This window comes from Clupea harengus, chromosome 8 (genome assembly GCF_900700415.2).
Source record: "Clupea harengus chromosome 8, Ch_v2.0.2, whole genome shotgun sequence".
NCBI lineage: Eukaryota > Metazoa > Chordata > Actinopteri > Clupeiformes > Clupeidae > Clupea > Clupea harengus.
In genome coordinates, this window is record NC_045159.1 from 25320444 (window position 1) to 25341294 (window position 20851).

Genomic DNA, 20851 nt, shown 5'->3' on the forward strand with positions numbered 1-20851 from the left:
CTGGTCAGTGGTCTGAAAGAGGTAAAGGCTATGTGAGATATGGGGCTCTCTGACTAATCAATCATCTTTCTAACGTTTATATCTTCATTCATTTTTAGTCTGTTCATTTAGTTATCCCTGCCCTGGGAGGAAAACTGAAAATGAACAACAATATAAGAATAAAAGAAATATGTTACAAAGCATATACCACAAACACACTGCTATTCTGACAAGAAGAGTGTTTTCCCAGTGGTTTCATGGCATTGTTGGTCTATGTAAACCAAAGAATTATAAGGTCAACTAATCTCTTCATTTTCAGGTCAATGATCTAATATTACAACAGTTTAAACTGTAGTCCTAGTTTATATGACCCAGCTCCACTTGTGTTAATGTAGGCTACTTCCATTCATGTTTCATATCAATCAGTTGTCAATAATTTGACCTTACACAAAGTGTTCTGTTATCAAACAGAAAATCAGTATTAAAGCAAACACATGTGTTTTGCAAGAAGGACTATTTTTTATATATATCAAACTATATAAAAGGTTTTTATGTCCTTTGGATAAGTCCATTGGGAGAATCTTTTTTTGTCTTTATGTCATACCTGTACCTGTCTCTCTTTTTTTTTTCATTAGTCTACATACACTTCTCTATACGGACCCTCTGTCTTCTGATTTTAGGGAGTTTTTCTTACAATATACCCTACCATGCGTCTCTTAACACAAAAAGCTGTTAACTGACCTCAGACCTCAGTCAGATATTGACCTCAGAGATTTAATTTCCGAGCGCGGCCGTTCGACTTGGGCAAAGCGTTGAATTCGCGAACGCGCAACGGAAGAAGCTAATCCAAACATGGCAGCCTGTGTCCTACGACGAGGGCTGCTATCTACGTTTAGTAAAATAAATAAAAAACACTCGTATCGAGTATTATACGTCGACTTCAACAGTAAACACGACCTGCAAAGACGTAGGTTATTGTGCTCAACATGCAACGTTTTCGACATACAGCAAAAACGGTTCATGTCATCACGGTGAGCAGTTGGTTTAACATGTCAGCTTACGTCTGCTATGCTAGCGAGGTACCCATCTTGCTTGCAACGCATAGTTGGCTTTGTGTTCTGCAAGCTAACATCAGTTAGCAGGGGACTAAGTGTTGATTGTTAGCTCAATATTTGATATCATTAGCAGAACTTGTGCTGTATGCGAGCCTGCCTTATGTAAAGTGTGTGTTTCCGATTGACTTATGCGATGATGAATGTAATGTCATTCTTTGGTTTCTCAGCAACTGCGTTAAATGTCAACTGCTTGGTGTTAGTTGTTAGTTTAGTGTGGCTAACACTAGCTTTCCAGATAGCTGTAGCCAGTAGCTGATTGTTTTGTAACGATGATTGCGCCATGAGTTGCATGGGTCAGGATAGGAGAGGTTAGATTTATATCTTCTGTGTGTTGTTAATGTTACCCCACACAAATGTGAAATGTATTTTTATTCCAGACAGTCACGTCTGTATCAGTGAGAAGTAACTATCGAGCTAACGTTGACGTTACATCACCGACGCTAGGCTGGCTTGTCGCTTAAATGTTTTGACCGGGTAAAACACAGCGGACAGTAATGGATAGTTAACTATCTTGTGTAGTTTTCCAGAAAGCTTGTCCCCCCCCCTCTACTTCCCATAGCTTTGAAGTGACATGTTACATGTGACATGTACTTTGGTTCATTGTTACAACACTATTTCAACCGGTTATAACCAAAAACCAGGCCCAAGTCGTTATGTCATGGCAGTTGTGGGTAAAGTTGGATCAAGTCAACGCCCCCCTATTTGAGCATTTGCGGCACATGGCTTGGGCATAACTCGCAAGGTTTGACAAGACACACAGTCCCTCTCAGTCAACTCAAAACTCGTACATTTACATAACCTGTGTTCGGGGAGGTGCGAGGTAGTCATGTATGCCTGTCGAAATACTTTAACGCCAGTCTACCGTAGGAATGTCTTTACAGTTGCAATATGAATCTCCTGATCATGTGTGAAGTCTCCAGAGTGCATGCCTCTTAGCATTTATGATAGTTGTGTTTTGATCACGTTTCAACAATGTTTGCTTGTTGTTTTTGATTGACAACCAACAAACGGGGCTGCCTCTATTGTAAACACGTTTAATCCTTATCCTCCCCCCCACAACCATCAATCTCCCGTAGGAACTGGTAATAAATAAGGAACAAGATGATCCATCTTTTGCTATGCTCTTGAATATTCTTGGAAAACAACATTAGATTACACAATCTGGTTGTAGCATAGGTTAAGTCAGATGACCTAGAGATAATGAATGTAATATGTTATAATCCAGCTTTCTATTAATATGACCTCTCCCTGGATCATGCCAGAGCAAGGATTGGTGTTGAGTTGTCAAGGGAGCTACATGATCCACAAATGTTTCTCTAACATCTTTGTTTTGCTTGTGTCTCTCTTGGTTCTTCTTGATTGTTGTTTGTGTGGTATGTTTGTGTGTCTTGTCGTCTGTGCTCTGCTGAATGTGTTGGTCAATAACAGGCCCGAAGGAAAGGTGCTGGAGACGGTGGGAGTATTTGAGGCACCAAAGCAACACGGAAAATACGAAACTGGACAGGTGAGATTGTCATCACAAGCAAGCTTTCTGATTTTGCTTTCTAATATTTGAATCACTGAGTAGTTTGATGTGGTTGTAGATAGAATCGTTGCAGTGTTTTTGCTTATTTCATTCTCTATTGTTGTCAGCTAAAAAAAAAGAGCCTTTCTTTGTGTGTGTGTGTGTCTGTGTTTAAATGAGAGAAAGATGCATCTTTGTGTGTCTGTGCACATGAAAATGATATAAATGTTCTGCCTTTCAGCTGTTTCTGCACAGCGTGTTTGGCTACAGGGGGATAGTGCTCTTTCCCTGGCATGCCCGCCTGTATGACCGCGATGTCTCACCACAGGCCGCTGAAAGGTGACAACTGTCCTGCTCCCTCGGAAAGACTACCTTTTACCCACATCCTATGTACAACATGGGACTATATGCACACAGACATGTATCTATACCTTTATTATATATCTATTTATTACACATATATAAATAAAAGGAATTGTATAGCATGTTTAAGGGAATGTTGCGGTCTTTACAGTAGCAGTTCAATCCGGTTTTGTTGTCTCTGTTTTCTCTAGTAAGTCTGAGCCCCCTGGAGCTCATGGGGCTAAAGAAGTGAAGGGGAAAACCCACACATACTACCAAGTGTTGATAGACACTAGAGACTGTCCTCATATAGTAAGTTATCCTACCCTGTTCCACAGGCATGCAGGCAAACATATACATATGAGCATACACACAAACATCTCCATCTTTACAGGTTTGCTAATCTTGTCACATCGTGTGTTCAATTTGCAGTCTCAGAGATCACAGACGGAGGCAGTTACGTTTCTTGCCAATCATGATGATAGCCGGGCACTTTATGCTATTCCAGGTACGTCGCTTTCTAAAGGTGTATTTTGATTTATTCTTTATGACTGTACTATTTACTATGTGGGTGTGTGACTGTATGGTAAACTGTGTAAAATGCAATTTATTTGATTTAATATCATTTGTTTTGGAATAAATGTAATTAGTTGTTTCAACAATATGAATTCTTAAATGTAATATTTTTGCTGTGAACTGACTAACATCTTAACAGTATTTTGTAGCGTTTTGAAAATCCTTTTTTTACTGTTATGATCTGCCAACATTCTTTTGTTTTCTGTGTGTCCTTTTGTCACAGGTCTAGATTATGTCAGTCATGAAGATATTCTTCCTTATAACTCAACCGATCAGGTCCCCATTCAACATGAGCTGTTTGAGCGATTCCTCATGTTCAACTCCTCTAAAGGTAGGCAAGATATGACTGAAATCAGCGAAAACAAAGGTGAATTTTATATTTGTGTATTTTACCTAAAATGTTTCACATTTCACTTTTTGTATTCGGAGAGCATAAATATAAGTACTGCTGAACAGTGGTGTTTTTTGTATGCTGCCAGTGGAGCAAGTATGTCATATTACTAACTGCGTGGCATTAAACAAACAGTGTGCAGTTTGTAATTGGTATTCTTTGTGTCCTGTCTGGCAGTGCCCCCCTTCGTTCCCAGAGACACGTTGAAGGCGTGGCAGGAGAAGAACCACCCCTGGCTGGAGCTGTCTGACGTGCACCGCGAGACCACGGAGAACATCCGTGTCACCGTCATCCCTTTCTACATGGGCATGAGGGTAGGTCAGCTCGTCTGCCAGGCACGAGCAGATAACCGCACACTATGTCACTATGTGTTGACGTGTTTTCAAAGTCACGTAATGATGATTGTGAATAGAGACTAAATTGATCATCATGTTTGGTTATGTTGTCAGGTGCAGTGAGAAGCAATCCGAATTATTTACTGTTCATCAGAAAATACTCTTTTTACAAAACAACATTATGCCGAAACATAAATACAATATAATATTGTACTTTAAACAACATTAGGAAAAAGAGAAAGAAAATTATCAAATGTAAGCTTTTTTTTCCCCCCTGTCCACAAGCCATTGTGTTTATCCAGTGGTTTGATATCGTATTCCACTTGACATTCCACTTCACATATCGGTCAGAATACTGTAATCCTCCCATTCAGATTAGTATTTATGAGGAAGCAATGAAGAATGACGTAGTTGATATTGGCTTATTCATTTTGTCTGATATCTTTAGTGTGCTATGTTTAGCCATGTGTCTGCAGTTTAGATATGAAAAACAACATGGCAATTCATGACATGTTTTATTCATTTCAGGAAGCACAGACATCTCATGTTTACTGGGTAAGTCTGATTTGGCCTCCTTTCTGTCCCACGTGTTGTACTGTATACCTTTCTCTCTCAACTTGTAGGCCACAAGTAAAATTTGAAAATTTAGTAACAAATTAGTATGTGCAATGTCATAGCTAATTTTGTTATTGCAAGAGACTTCAGTTGACTTCTGAACTCCAACTGAATTGTTAGTTCATCTCCCTGTGCCTAAATGGTGTGTGTGTGTGTGTGTGTGTGTGTGTGTGTGTGTGTGTGTGTGTGTGTGTGTGTGTGTGTGTGTGTGTGTGTGTGTGTGTGGGCTGTTGCAGTGGCGTTACTGCATCCGCCTGGAGAACCTGGGCAGCGAGGTGGTGCAGCTCAGAGAACGCCACTGGAGGATCTTCAGCCTGTCGGGCACCCTGGAGACCGTCAGAGGGAGAGGGGTCGTAGGGAGAGTAAGAGGCCTTCCTCCGTCTAGGCTAAAGCTGAATCCATACAAATGGCTACTTAAATTGACTTAAAATCTAATATTCAGATATATATTTAATATACTGATTTATAATATAATAATATATTATAATTATATAATAATTTCCCCTTACATTTCTACCATAGTTTTGTGTGGTTGATGTCTTTGCAGTGACTCCAGTGTTGCTGGCTCTAAAAACCCTGTTAATGAGTGAAACATGAAGTGTGTTCTGTCTAATAATGCCATGTTGTACTGTTTCCTGTCTAGTAATAGGAGTAATGCCATGTTGTACTGTTTCCTGTCTAGTAATAGGAGTAATGCCATGTTGTACTGTTTCCTGTCTAGTAATAGGAGTAATGCCATGTTGAAGTGTGTTCTGTCTAGTAATAGTAGTAATGCCATGTTGAAGTGTGTTCTGTATAGTAATGCCATGTTGTTGTTGCAGGAGCCTGTGTTATCCAAAGAGCAGCCAGCCTTTCAGTACAGCAGTCATGTATCTCTTCAGGCACCCAGTGGACATATGTGGTGAGTTCTATGTCCGGTGGAACAGATTTATTTCTGTTTAGTAGGGGTGGGAAAAAAAATCGATTCTTCGGTTTCTCTCGATTCTTTCTAGAACGATTCTGTCTCGATTCAGAAAAGTTCATAATCGATTTCTTTTTCCTTTTTTTTTTTTACATCCATTTTGTGTTGAAATGCAAGCTGCATCGATTATTGCATTGTTCATAGAAAGTCATAATTGTGACAAGGAAAAGCTTTTTCTTCAATAAAAAAATAGAAAAGGTAATTCATCTGTTGATTTTCAAACACAAAGTAGGAAGTGATTTGCCACCTCTGAGTAGCAAACTCAGATTTGAGACTCTGAGTAGCAAACTCAAATGTTTTAAAAATCGAGATGCATCGATAATCGTTTTATCGGTTTAGAATTGATAATCGATAATCGGTTTAGAATCGATAATCGGTTTAGAATCGAATTGTTGACCTCTGAATCGGAATCGAATCGAATCGTGAGGTGCCAAGAGATTCCCACCCCTAGTGTTTAGTGTGTCGTAGAACATCTAGAACAGGGGTGCCCAATGCGTCCAGTCGATCGCAAAGCTTATGGTGGTAGACCGTGTCATTTAAAAAAAAAAAAAGGTTACCTTTCTTATAGAACAGATATAGCCTTTTCGTGTATTAAACAAAATAAAAAGCCTTATGTTATTTAGCTGTGAATAATGAAGGAAGCAATAAATCCGATTATTATCCAAACCCTTGAGAGCGGTTGCCATGGAGATTTAACGTTACTTTCTGTTTGAAGATAAGGTAGCAGCGAGTGTTGAAGAATGGATGACTTGAAATTGGATGACTTTAAATTAATATATGAAATTGAACAACATCAACAACTTTACGGATAAAATACATAAACAAGGATAGCAAAACAGATTGATACGCATAGAATGAGAACGGCAGAAACGCAGGCAGGACGTCAGATGACGAGACAGATCATAGTGACACAGGCTGTTTTTTTCCCCTCATGTGAAGGCTGAGACATTCATAACATTTTATTCAGTCTTACTGATGGTCCTTCTGTAATGCCAACAGGTGCACTGTGTTGTGGATACGTTTTGTAGTCCTGGTAATCTTTTGTTTAGCATATTGGCAAGGTTATTTATTTTTGTTCTTGATGAATGAATGTTTGTTTATTAATCAGTTATTTTTCAACAAATAACTCAATTATGATTACAAAGAGGAAAATTCACAACAAACACCTAAAAACACAGCAACTTTCATCTGAACCTTTTGGAAAAGCTCCCGCGAAATCAAGAATTTTAGGCCGCAACTATCTCAAATAATGTCACCAATATCACCATGATTCCTTTAAGTGTCTGTGTCGGTGCCCCCCCCCCCCTCTTTTTAGCCATGCATAGTTGGTCATTTTAAAAGTAGATCACAAGCCAAAAAAGTGTGGGCACCCCTGATCTAGAAGCTGGGCAGCTCAGGCTACCTGAACTTAGTTCAAAATGTACTCAAACATATACATGTATACATTTATTTAAATCAAACTAAATAACTGGTAATCAGAACATAACATAACAAAAAAAAAACATTCACTGGTTTCAGGTTGAATCACTTTCGAATCATTTTAAATGTATACATTTTTTTTACAATTACTACTTTTACAAGGAATCTAACTTTCATAAAAAATGTAATTTGAATGTTACTTGTGTCTTATGGTTTTGAGAAGTGTCATTCCCTGTGTGACAGTTACTCAATAAGTTGTTTTTTCCTCAATCCATGAAAGATTACTGAAATCACATACCAGCCTTAACCGGTCAAATACCCGGTCAGATTCACCAGATTCACCTCCCATTGTACATACTGTACAACGTCTTCCAGAATAAGTTTAGTATGAGCAAGGCACCCTGAATGAAGGGGACCGCCAACATTTTTCCTGGCACACCTTTCCTGGTTGGGTAGAACTGAGTTTCTGAGGAGATTTTTTAAAAAGATGATCGGGACTCGTATATGCTTTACAGTTGGTATTTTTCATGGGTAAAGGATGTTATGTCTTAACTTGGAGACTGGTTGTGTGTTAATTGTACCAAACGGTGGTTTGAATAATGCATTGGAGCGACGTTCCTGTGTGTGTGTGTGTGTGTGTGTGTAGTTTTGACCTGTGTAAGAGAGTACAGTAGGCCATGGCAGTATACAGTGACAGGCGGTTGGCCAGCTGCTGAGTATCTGACGGCGCGTCTTCTGTGTGTCGCCCCTGCAGGGGCTCCTACCGGCTTGAGAGGCCCAATGGCACCTTCTTCGACGTGCGCATCCCACCCTTCTCGCTCGAAAGCAAGAAAGACGATACTCCCAACGGCTTCCTGCCTGGGCCCTTCACCTCACTGGCCTAGGGGCCGACCTGAGCAGCCCTGTACCTCCACCCCCCCACCCCCAGTCACCAGATCCAACTCCCCATACACCCTCCAGCCACTCCTCAGTCTTCCCTCAGTCCTGGTCTTATTTTGAACTCCCTGTGTTCCTACTGCCATACCTGCTCTTTAAAAACCAATCTGACCTATTGGGCTTCCGAAGGTTTATAAGCTAGATTCTGAGCCATAAAGATACGTGTAGTTTGAGACGGGCGAGGTTGAAGATGCACTTACGAAGTCATGTTTGAGACATGCATGTCTCAGTTGATAGGAAAGCTATTTAAGAAATAAAACTGTTGTAAACATACTTGAGCACCTATCCACAGTATTATATGATTATGTATATTAGGCAGTTCATAATATGTATCATCATAATACATCATGTGGTGGAGTCTTTCATGTATTTTGGTGTAACAGGATTTCTGTTCATGCAGTCAAAGAATTTCTCTATAATTATTCGATGTAATTACAAAGTAATCTAGAAATCATTTTCACTCCTAGTTGGTCATCTGCTCTCTCTTTAGTTCACCAACTAGGACTTTTTACCAGTTGCTTATGAATTTAACCTTTCACTGAGATGATGTGGAAGCTAACCAAAATGATTCATAATGGAGACTGTAATCAGACATCATGACTGTGATGTCCTCTACCTTTTCACCCCATATTGAGCCACAGGACACAGCCTCTCATCCACACATATCCATATCTGAATGTAAGGGACTTTGTGTTGCAAGTGTGTTTGATTTTTACTGTGAAGTGTATGTGTGGATGGCGAAGCTCCTTCAGGAAGAGACTACCTGGTGATCCGATGGACATTGCATAGGAAAAGTGCTGGTTGGAGGCCATTTTGTTGGAATAAGCACAGACGAAGCTGTGCAAATATCTGGTGCCATTGTCAGAATCCGATGCATTTCAGTGCAGGTTTATAATATCTTTGTTGGAGATGTTTTAAGTTATAAGATGATTCCCCCTCTTAAAGCCTTTGATCCTGGTCTTGGGAAGTGTTGCCACATAGAGTTGAAGCTGCTACAAGAATTACTCCAGATGAGGATTTTCATGAAGACGCTAGGCAAAGATGTAAATGTACTGAATCCAGCTTGAACACTTTCTGGACGTGAAAGCTAAACAGATGCTGCTCACCTGTACTGTTTTTGCTCACTGGGATATCACACAATCAGTTGTTTAATAGTTTTAACATCCCTGTCATCTTTGCTTTCTGTAGCACTTTTGTCAGCCTATTGAGGAAATATGCCACCGGATGACCTCTCCTCAAGGTCCTCCGTGTACATTTTGTAATTTAAGTGTGTTATGATATTTATGGTAAAATATAAATAATATGAGTGATCTAGGAAGAGTGACAACCCCTAACGATGTGTTGCTGCTGCCGTGGATTGGGGCTTAAACTTATCCTTGATTTTGATTTTATTTCTTTGATTTTTTTTTTTCTTTTTGTTTGTTTGATTATTGTATGAGATAGGGAAATTCAAGTGATGCTGAATGTGTCTGGCAGCAATCTCTGTAAGGCTCTTAAACTTTGAGAATAATGAAATAAATTGAATAGACGTTCATGTACTTGAGCTACGTTGTCATTTTCTCCAAGAGCACTTGATAAAAGTTCCTTCTTCAGTTTGCACAAGAAAACACAGTATACACTGACCGTTTGTTGAATACCCTCAAGTTAAAAGAAGCACTGGAAGAGCACACCCATTTCATGTCCATTAAGAGTAAATGTCAGGTTCACAAGAGCAGGTCAGAGTCAGGTTATATTGTTACCCTCCTCCACACTGCCATTGTCAGTCCTTGACCCGTGCCACGCCTGCAGGTGCAGCAGTTTCTGAAATGTCTTTGAAAGGCAAAGCTGGTTTTGTGGATGGCGTTTCTCTCCATCTTTCCGTCTTGACCTTGAATGCATCTGTGGGGATGATCACTGACCACTGTGTCCACCTTTCATAGGGGCACGTTTTCCTTCCAGAGGGCCAACGGGGAGATGTTTGACGTAGCCATCCCCTCCTTCTCCCTGGACAGCCACGGGCACGGCGACAACCCCTACGCCTTCCTCTTCTGAAGTTTCACCCCTTCAGTCTTCTTTTATTTTTTCTGTTATGCACACCCACGTGCTCAGTCTGCTCATGAGCAAGTAAGCTGTGTCCTTCTCACCAGACTTGGCGAGAGTGTGCGAAATGTCTTTTAAGACTTCTAAGATTTTTAAAATCTTGTTGAGACCACACAATGGTTCAAGCTTGGTTTGATCAAGTGAAACGTGTTTAACTGCCTTTGGCCAAGCTGTGTTTCAGACATTTTATGTTGTCTTTGTGCATTTTGTGTAAACGAAGGCTAAATTCTAATCCTAGTCCCTCGTGCACTTTTATCATGTTATGTCTTACAGACTCGTTTTAGAGATTTTTACTCCGTTTGAATGATGGATTTCATTCTCTCCTCTCAATGTATTACCTCAGTCTCACCCTGACCCATACCAGGTGCTGGACAATATAAAAAAAACAGGTCAATTTAGCAGATTTATAAAAACCATCTGGGACTAATGGTGCAGACCATCACTGGCAGTACAACACGCCTCCATGTGGACCTTTTCACCATAAGCCATTTCTACTACCTCAAATACAAAGCTGTGACAACAGCCGCAACTTGTTCTTATATACACACACCAATTCCTTTCTGGGCACATTTACTTTATTGTGCAATTATCTGGAGGTGTAACACACAATGCAATGCATGTTTGATTGAATCTTTCACTGACATTTAAAAAAAAATGCCATGCAATTTTGTACACTAGAGGGCAGTGTTATCTTATCATGTAATAGATAGTGATTGGCGTTTATTCCACTGAAGGCTACAGTTTTTTAAAGTTAGACCTACATTATGGCATATCATGTCAGAGTAAATCAAATGGATATTTGCAGCAAATGTCAGCTTGTGCTGCATTACTTTAGTGGCATAAGAATATAAGAGGCAGAGAAGACCCAGAGCCTTATGTCTGATACAGAAGGGAAAGACTAATAACATTTTACCATAACAGGACTGAGGATTTGAAAGGCAGTCTAAACAAATTCAAAGCCCTGAAGTGTCCTTGCAATGCACTGTATACCTGTGAAGCATGGTGTATTATTGGAAAATCTAAATATGGAAAAGAGAAGTAACCCCTGCTTCAGATTTAGGTCTCAACTTGAGATGCATTTTCAAAGGGACAGTTCTGTCTCAGCGAGAAAGGGGGACATCTCAGTATGTTATTTGCTAAAGAGTGAAGTGAAATCATGTTTGAATGTGAAAAGAGTGTTGGAGTGAATTAAGGTACAATCTTGTAAAAACAGAAAAAGAAACATTGTAACATTGTTACTATTAACTGCCACAAGTCTCCTCTCAACAATAAATTTGGATTTTCTCATAGCATAAGTGTCAAGTTTTGTTGTTACTCTATTTTATGTAATAATTGGGAAAAAAATATGTGTTTTGGGAATACATGTGTTTTAGGAATACATGTGTTTTAGGAATACATATTTGCATTAAACGCATACATAATGCATAATGCAGAGGACAAAATGCAGACGTACAGCTGACAAGTTAAATATGTTGCAACCTGCTTTCACGCCACACAATCTCCACTCACATGATGCCTGTAACAACCCAGTGAGGGGACATAGAAAAGTCTTCAGGTGAAGCTGTGTGGTGCCTGTGTAGAGCGGCACAAATAGATTTAGGTCTAATGTCTTGTTCGTTTGCACGAGTCTACCCGTTAAGAAAAATGAAATAGCGAGTGTCCTTCAAACTGTCTCTATACCTCCCCATTGTACCTTTGATTAACTATACCTGTTGAATTTTCCACGTCCATGTCACTGAGATGGGTCTTGTGTGTGGTGAGGGAGCACAATGTTTACAGGGTTGTGCGTATCGTTGTCTGGGCCCTCTCAGAAGAATTGAACCCCTTCATTTGGACACGAAGGCAGTGCCACATCCCCCTCTTGTCAGTCCTCTGTTAAATCCATAACAAAATATATGACAAAGTTCAGGTTATAAATTTGATACACAAACCCATTCATTGTCAGTAGATTGGCTCTATGTGTTTAAGTTAGCTTGTGTCTGTGAGAGAGTATGTACTGCCTGTTTATAATCTGGTTGTTTGTGCAGGGGAACATTCCGCGTCGAGAGGCCTAGTGGGGCCCATGTTGAAGTCCGTGTCCCCCCTTTCTCCTTGGAGAGCAACAAGGATAATAAACAGCCCCCCTGCTGGGTTAAGCTGGTAGAGTAGAAGTGATCATCATCGTTTCAAAACAACAGCAGGATCTCCCAACAAATCCAGTTTCACCAGGATGCACTTTCCCATATCTGTTAAATTCCTCAAGGTCTCAACATTAAAACCTCTCAGTTGGAAATTAAGTTAACTTTCTGTACTAGTTTTTAAGTCCATGTGCACATTCCATTCCACAGATAGGAACAAGGAAAGAATCAGGAAATTCACTGACTTTGGTTTGGTGTTTTTTGATCAGTTGGTCACAGGTATTTAGCCCAGAACAACAATGGCAACTTGCTAGATCAGTGGTTCTTAACCTGGGTTCGATCGAACCCCAGGGGTTCGTTGAGTCACTCTCAGGGGTTCGGCAGGGGTCAAGACACACACAGTATACCCCGGATTCACACTAGCAATGTCGGGCCGTTTTTATATATACCTATGTTTTGAAAAAATCATATTTTATTTTTCCAATTACGAAGGGTTCGGTGAATGCACTGATGAAGCTCGCAGGGTTCAGTACCTCCAATAAGGTTAAGAACCACTGTGCTAGATGATAAACTGACATATTTCAGCCACAAAGTGAAAACATTTTTTTTTTTAATGGTCACCCTAGATGTCAGATGCCATTTATGGTCATGCCAGATCATATGATTGGAAATCATATGTTGATTAAGACACTACCAGGTCATTTGCATTGTGCATCGTACAATGCTTTAACCCTATTCGATACATTTTGGCAGGATGGCACCCATGAGATTACCCCCCTCAAATCCGCCCTTAACACACACTTTTACATGTGTATCGTGTGTCGGCATTACAAAACTGCCCTTGTGATCAGAGATCAAGAAATAATAATAATAATGCACCTCATAGACACAATGCTTGTACAGCACCCAAATTCATGTAAACTTACAGGGCAGCAAAGACATTTTACAGAGTTAAAACATTAGGCTTTGTACTTAGAAAAAGAAAAAATGGGGTGTGGCAAGGTGAGGAACCAAGAGAATTGCAAGTGATGTATATTATAGGATGAGGTGAGACAGTGATGGCTTTGAAAAAAATCGCTGGACACTGAAAGGCTGGAGACATTACCTACTACCATCTTTGAGCATTACAATCTCCCATTCATACAGTATGTTTGCTTCACATAACTGAGGTTTTCTACTCTGTATGTTTCCCTTTTTTGCTTTATGCTTGTAGGAAGGGGGAGGTCGACGTCCTGCATGTTCTGGAACTTTCCCTCCCTGTTCTGTGCATCAAAGAGCCTTTTCACATTCCAGCCATTCTGCACTACTGGTCCCAGTGAGTCACCAGAATGGAATGTTAGAGACATGTACTGTTGCCTCATGTACAGCAGGCTGTGGACTTTCTCATTTTCTAACCTTCAACTGGCCATTGCAAGAATAGTTGCAGTGCAGCAAGGTATTAGTTCAGCTGAGATTGATGATTCAGTATATAATGTTCTTACCTCCATTCCAAGAATACATTGCTGCAGACATTCCATTAACTAAATAAGTTTAGGTTGACATAAACACTGATAACCAAATACATCAGTCTACTATAGGGGAAGCCATTGATTTTAATTAGGAAAACCCTGATGTCATTGAAGATGTCCAAATTTATGACCACACAATTATTTTCAAGTGAGATCAAGAGCACTGCAAGCTGTTGCATGCTTTTAGGGGATGGGCATGGGACAGTATTCTCCTTGATAGGGTAAGTGTTCTCATGAGATTTGAACCTAGCCTGGTGTAAGGGAAATGTCTGCGTATGGGATATGAGCCTAGATTTTGGTAAGGGAATAGGTCAAGAGACTTCTTGTAGGACCCAAGATTAATAACATAACAAAGACTCTGTCCATTCTTCATATGTTGGTGATATCATTAGTAAATGAATAAAGACAAAACCCTGTACCATCAACAAATCAACCAAAAAAGTGAGTCAAGTATATACAGTGGGGAAAATAAGTATTTGAACCCCTGCCGATTTCGCAAGTTTGGCCACTTGCAAAGAAATGTGTGATCTATAATTGTAATAGTATGTGTATTTTAACAGTGAGAAACAGAATATCAACAAAAAAATCCGGAAAACTGCATTTTATAACATTTATGACTTAATTTGCATTTGATGCAGAAAATAAGTATTTGAACCCCTACCAAAACATGACTTAGTACTTGGTGGAATAACCCTTGTTGGCAAGCACAGACGTCAGACTTTTCATGTAGTTGGTCACCAGGTTTACACACATCTCAGGAGGGATTTTGGTCCACTCCTCTTTGCAGATCCTCTCCAAATCCTTAAGGTTGCGTTTTCAATGGGAGGGAATGAGGGAATGAGGTTCAAGCCCAATATTCCACATTACATGGCCCCATCCATAGTCCCCTCGATGCAGTGGAGTCGTCCTGTACCCTTGGCAGAGAAACAGCCCCAAAGCATAATGTTTCCACCTCCATGCTTTACGGTGGGGATGGTGTCATATTCAGCACTCTTCCCCCTCCAAACGCGGCAAGTCGAGTTGATGCCAAAGAGCTTGATTTTGGTCTCATCTGACCACATCCTGTCTCCCAATCCTCCTTAGAATCATTCAAGTGTTCATTGGCAAACTTCAGACGGCCCTGTACATGTGCTTCCTTGAGCAGGGGGACCTTGCGAGTTCTGCAGTACTTCAAACCATTACGGCGTAGTGTGTTGCCAATGGTTTTCTTGGTGACTGGTCCCAGCTGCCTTGACAGGCTCTCCCTGTGTAGTTCTGGGGTTATTCTGCACCTTTCGGATGATCACCGATACCACACGAGGGGATATCTTGCATGGAGCCACAGACCTAGAGCGATGGACAGTTGTTTGGTGTTGCTTCCATTTACGAATAATCGCACCAATAGTTGTCTGCTTCTCACCAAGCTGCTTGCCGATGGTTTTGTAACCCATTCCAGCCTTGTGCAGGTCTACAATCTTATCTCTGACGTCCTTGGTCAACTCTTTGGTCTTGCCCATGGTGGTGAGGTTGAAGGTGTGAAGTATGATTCTTTGGACAGGTTTCTTTTGTACACGTCACCAGTTGAGATCAGGTGTACCTTGTTAGGCCTAATGAGGACTAATCTGTGTGCTTCTTGGGCACATAACTGGTCATTGGGAGCCAGAATTCTTTCTGTTTGCTTGGGGGTTCAAATACTTATTTTCTGCATCAAATACAAATAAAGTCATAAATGTTATAAAATGCAGTTTTCTGGATTTGTTTGTTGATATTCTATTTCTCATTGTTAAAATACACCTACCATCACAATTATAGATCACACATTTTTTTGCAAGTGGCCAAACCTGCGAAATCAGCAGGGGTTCAAATACTTATTTTCCCCACTGTATTTTTTGAGAATGTCAAGAATGTATAATTTCTTATCAAACATTTTCAGTGTTACTTCATAGGCCTACAATGACCCAATCAGTAATTTTATCTTCATGAATTGCCGACCCTCATAGTTGAGTCCATGTCATGGGACTTTATATGAATGTTCAGGTTCAGATACTGCTCCTAAACATAGGACACCAGTACTTCAGTATTAGTCGTGAAGGAGGAGGCCATTCCAGAAAAATGGAAAGAGGGCTTCATTGTTAAGCTTTTGGAGCGTATCAAAACAACAGTGGACAATCGGCTTCAGAACCAAAAGATGATGGAGAACTAAAAGATTTGACAGAATCCACCCATCTAGGAGGCATTGTGGGTACAACAGGTGGCACTGAAGAGGAAAGCAAAGTTAGGATAGACAAAGCCAGAGTGGCCTTCAAACCACTAAAGAAGGTGTGGAATGCTAGGGAGATATCCAGAAGGGTGAAGATGAGGATTTTCAACTCCAACGTGAAAGCAGTTCTCTTCTACGGACCTGAAACCTGGTACAACCATCTCACCAGACAAGAAAATATAGTCCTTCATAAACAGGTGCCTATACAGAATCATCAGAATCTGGTGGCCCAAACACATCAGCAACCAGGAATTTTGGCAGCAGACAAACCAGCTCCCTCTTGTTACGCAGATTCATAAACAGAAGTGGACCTGAATTGGGCATACACGAAGAAAAGACCTAGATAACATCACACGACAGGCCTTTCCATGTAATCCGCAACGCAAAAGGAGACGACGGCTAAGAAATGCATGGGGCAGATGGGTATCGGATGAGATGACCAAGGCTGGATACAACTGATACAAATTGGTTCAGCACGCCCAGAACAGAGTTCAGAGTGTTTTATAATTCACAATGCATTTTTTGTATCGCAGTCAGTGGTATAATAGCTTAAAAAAGTATACAGTATAACAACCTACAAAATTAGTTATTTATATTGTGACCTTTCCAATATGGCTGGGTTTCCTTTCTGCTATCAACTTTCCTGCATCACATCCGGTGGATGAAGTCAATCCTTGTCCCAACGTTCGCCATTCCAGTTGTTTTGTGGGATGTGTTTGCGGCACACCGGATGTGTTACTCAAGAATTGTGCCAGAACTACATGAACACTAAAAGGTGTTCAAAAGTTTTTTAACAAACTTTTTTGTGAAAAATCTCGCAAACTGTGTTCAACAACGTATTCTTGAGGAGTGCGGGTAATGTATTTTCTCCCTGAAGTGCGTCGTCTTGACTTGAGAGTCAAAGTTTTTGCATGAGTTGAATTTGGTCACCAACTGGGAGAGGCTTGGGGAGGCCTTGCGGTTTCGGCGTGGAGTTGTAACCATGGCCGGGAATTTTGACGCCGAAGACCGTAACAGCTGGTACTGGGGAAGGCTTATTCGTCAAGAGACAGTTTCACTTCTGCAGGGACAACGACATGGAGTGTTTCTTGTCAGAGACTCAATTACGAGCCCCGGCGACTATGTACTTTCCGTTTCAGAGAATTCCAAAGTATCTCATTACATAATCAATAGCATCAGCAACAACCGGCAATCTGGATCAAGTAAGTCAAATAGTGTTACATCGGCCTAACATATTTCATTGATGGTTAGGTAGAAAAAGTTAATTTATGCCTAAGCCTGAAACGCCCATTCTACCGTGTTTGCTAACTGAAGGAACCTAGCCTGCTAACTAGCTAGGTGTTCACGCCAGCTGTTTCTGAACAAATTCGCCTTGTGACATTGAAAAGGCTAGCTATTCAGCACCAGCTAACGCAATGTTATCTTACTTTTTCGGTCATCTTTATGTAGCATAAGTAGCCTGACCTGACTCAGGGAGAACCTTAACGTTAGAGTGGCTTCAATGTTAATTATGAAATTGGTTAACGTCAGTATTGGTTGGATAGACCAGAGATAATGTAACGTTTACCCAAATGATCAATAACCATTAATGTTGCAGCTGCGGTGGTCAAATGTAAGACTAAAAGCTGTTTAGATTCTCAACTTTTTGTTGGTTCAAGATTACTTGGCTAGCTTGGACAGGCTATGAAATGTAACAAGCCATTGTTGACTGTCAAGCTTGATATCTGGTTCACTAACATGTCGTAACGTAAATCATGAACTTACAAGTTAATGTTGGCACATAGCTGCAGATGTTTTATTACCTATACCCTTAATTTGGATCATCTATACCATTTTAGCCAATCCTAGCTAGATAACGTTACCTAACCTAGTGAGCCAGTTTTAAGCATGTTTACCTTGAAGAAGTTTAGCGGCAAGGTTCAATGTTGTCTGTTTTACAAAAATGAATATTTGGGTAACTTCTACATCATCTGTCGGCAGACAACGTTAATATTATGTTTAGTTAGCACAGGAGTTTAATAGCATACATTAGCCCCCCCCCCCCAACCAGACATGACCACCGGAAGGGGTATGGGTGTCCAGAGGATCACAGCAGCTACAATCCTCCATGACGGGTTGTTCGTATCTGTATGTGCTAATATTACTGTCACTTTGTCATATATCTGTCAGACATGCTATTAATAGCACGAATAGAACACAATGCAGAGGAATAGTTAAACGTTACCAGATCACCTATGTCTCACTCATTCATCCTGTCAGCCCTCTAAACATAAGACACTGAATAACAATTGAACTGGTCATATCGCAGCAAAGGTTGTGTTTGTAGGGTGTGTGTAGCTGAGCTGAGTGTTCTCCTCTATCAGTGAGCCGTTATTTCCGTCGGAAAAGGAGTTCTGTTTGCACGCTGTGAATAAATGACCTGCATGTCACAATGGCAGAATGACTATTCAGTGTGGTGTTTGTGGAATTCCTGTGATCCTGCCTCTGGCTTGTTACTCTTGTAAACTCAAGTAAATGCTTGGATGCTGTGCTCTTCTTGTGCAGTGGTGATGCTTATCAGGGGGTTTACAGCATTCCATATTGTGGATCATATCATAATTACCGGCTCACTTGCCTAGCATTTATTGTACAGAATGGGGCATGTTGTTATGCTGAATGTCTAGTTGAACCATATTCGCCATTATGATTTTCTTTTCTCCACCCATCCAGACCAAGCCCCTCCACGTTATCGTATTGGAGACCAGGAGTTTGATGGTATCCCGGCCCTTTTAGAGTTCTACAAGATTCACTATCTGGACACCACCACTTTGATTGAGCCCACCAGCAAAGCTAAGCATGCCGGGTTTGTGAGCGCCGCCGCTGCTGCCGGCTCGCCTCAGAGGTCAGATGAGGTGGAGTATGTGCGCGCCCTTTTCGACTTCCCTGGCAACGATGAGGAGGACCTGCCTTTCCGGAAGGGGGAGATGCTCAGGGTTATCGAGAAGCCGGAGGAGCAGTGGTGGAGCGCAGCCAATCTGGATGGTCGACAGGGTATGATCCCAGTTCCCTATGTGGAGCGGTACCGTCCTGCCTCACCAACTGGTGCAGGCCAAACCGCGCCCGCAGTGCCCGGAACACCTGGGGCATCCGACGGTTCTGGTGGAGCAGCGCCCACACAGATAGACTACGCTCAGCCTGTGGTGAACACACCTTTGCCCAACCTCCAGAATGGACCAGTATATGCCAGGGTAATACAGAAGAGAGTCCCAAATGCTTATGACAAAACAGCTCTTGCTTTAGAGGTAGGTGGTGAATTTGTATCAAACATACACACTCTTGAGTGTGAGGTCACTAAAAGGTCATCTGGCATAAATGCTAATGTAAGAGGCTATTCTGTAAAAGTAGCTGGATAATATAGAAATGTTCTCTTTTTTTTTTTACATCCATTTAATCACTAACACTCCACATGTCACTGCAGCTTCCTGGAACGTCATGTCTGTGAATCTGTCTGTTTTAGTATGAGACGACAGTTGGGGCAAAACAGAACACTCAAATTATACAAAAGAGTGGGGGCAATATGTCTCCATCTTTCTCTTTCCCAGATTGTGTGTTTGTCATTACTTTCTGTAAGAGTGAGCCTGAAATGATCCCTGGCTATTAAGATTTTAGGCTTAACAAGTTCGATCCATAAGTTTACCTTGCCATAGAGACACCATCCATTTTGCTTCCCCGATATAGCCTCCTCAACCGTCGAACTGTCTTACATTTTATGCAATTCATTATAATGAATCTCTTGGCTAATGTTGCACTCCTAGCTTACTGCTTTGCGGCGTGCTAGATGTTTTTTTCTTTTTACTAATGTTACGAGTAACTAAGACGATCTAATGTGACTAAGTACATTAGTAATCTATTGCCTGTGAGTTCTTAATACTTGGAAGTCATTTTACAGGATACAGTCACCAATATTTAGAACTCATTTCTAATGCACAAACTGGAAGTCAAAATGACCGCATTTTCAACTGCAAATTTCTCGCAGCCAATTCAGTCATTTCTGGCCGCAAGTGTCACAGTAAACCCTCGTGTACGAGCCTCCTTGGTAATATTTTTTGGGCTTTTTAAAATCAGGGTGTCCCATTTATTTCCATGATGGTGACATCACTGCATGCCTAAGGACTGTTAAGCATTTTTACCTGAACACAAATTCTATATTTGATCATGATGAAGTACAATGAAAGATGTAGGCCTACATGAAAATGTTACATCATTTGTAGTCATTTGTTTTCACTCTTTGCTGGTGTAATGCACCATGCTGGTTTGCATAGTTAAAACCACAAAAACTGACATAGCGAAAGTCCCTCTCCTCAGTTGTTGCCTGTGTAGTTTCCACGTGCTTATTTAACCTTGATGTGTGTTGTCTGTTTTGCAGATGGGGGACACGGTGAAAGTCACCAAGATCAATGTGAACGGCCAATGGGAGGGCGAGTGCAAGGGCAAGAAAGGCCATTTTCCCTTCACCCATGTCCGCCTTCTAGACCAGCAGCACCCAGAGGATGAGAGCTGAGAGGTCACCACGCTTTCAGACGCGCACATGCCTTCCCATACACTCACTTCCTGTAGGACCCTACTCTACTGTATGAATGTCTGACCCACATCCTCCCCATCCCTGCCCCATCCCCTCTCCTCCCTGGCCCAGTTGTGGGTATAGATGGCATGGAGACACACCCTCCGACTCCTCTCACCAGCCCCCCCCCCCCCC

At 41.1% G+C, this 20851-nt stretch overlaps 2 protein-coding genes across 3 annotated transcripts; both read left to right on the plus strand.

Moving 5' to 3' along the window:
- Positions 1 to 779: 779 nt before the first annotated feature.
- LOC105906690 (polymerase delta-interacting protein 2-like) lies at positions 780 to 11541 on the plus strand. Of its 2 annotated transcripts, none has more exons than XM_012834880.3 (11): positions 780 to 1010; positions 2523 to 2598; positions 2840 to 2937; positions 3153 to 3252; positions 3373 to 3448; positions 3740 to 3847; positions 4085 to 4221; positions 4771 to 4797; positions 5094 to 5219; positions 5679 to 5758; positions 10093 to 11541. In XM_012834880.3, the coding sequence occupies exons 1-11, from the start codon at positions 832 to 834 to the stop codon at positions 10202 to 10204; spliced, it is 1119 nt and encodes a 372-aa protein (XP_012690334.1). In that variant the 5' UTR covers positions 780 to 831; the 3' UTR covers positions 10205 to 11541. The 2 variants fall into 2 exon arrangements, with proteins under 2 accessions (XP_012690334.1, XP_012690332.1); XM_012834878.2 differs by lacking the exon at positions 10093 to 11541 and adding an exon at positions 7992 to 9711.
- A 5202-nt stretch (positions 11542 to 16743) lies between these two features.
- LOC105906601 (adapter molecule crk-like) lies at positions 16744 to 20781 on the plus strand. The gene is made up of 3 exons (XM_031572473.2): positions 16744 to 17318; positions 18826 to 19397; positions 20522 to 20781. The coding sequence occupies exons 1-3, from the start codon at positions 17099 to 17101 to the stop codon at positions 20654 to 20656; spliced, it is 927 nt and encodes a 308-aa protein (XP_031428333.1). The 5' UTR covers positions 16744 to 17098; the 3' UTR covers positions 20657 to 20781.
- Positions 20782 to 20851: the final 70 nt, after the last annotated feature.

Excerpts from the sequence above, each read along its gene's own strand:
- LOC105906690 (XM_012834878.2), top strand. The coding sequence starts at position 832 with ATGGCAGCCTGTGTCCTACGACGAGGGCTGCTATCTACGTTTAGTAAA. Across the intron at positions 3,253-3,372 it reads CTAGAGACTGTCCTCATATA|TCTCAGAGATCACAGACGGA; the intron begins GTAAGTTATCCT and ends TTCAATTTGCAG. Across the intron at positions 5,759-7,991 it reads GCACCCAGTGGACATATGTG|GGGCTCCTACCGGCTTGAGA; the intron begins GTGAGTTCTATG and ends TCGCCCCTGCAG.
- LOC105906601 (XM_031572473.2), top strand. The coding sequence starts at position 17,099 with ATGGCCGGGAATTTTGACGCCGAAGACCGTAACAGCTGGTACTGGGGA. Across the intron at positions 17,319-18,825 it reads CAACCGGCAATCTGGATCAA|ACCAAGCCCCTCCACGTTAT; the intron begins GTAAGTCAAATA and ends CCACCCATCCAG. Across the intron at positions 19,398-20,521 it reads AAACAGCTCTTGCTTTAGAG|ATGGGGGACACGGTGAAAGT; the intron begins GTAGGTGGTGAA and ends TCTGTTTTGCAG.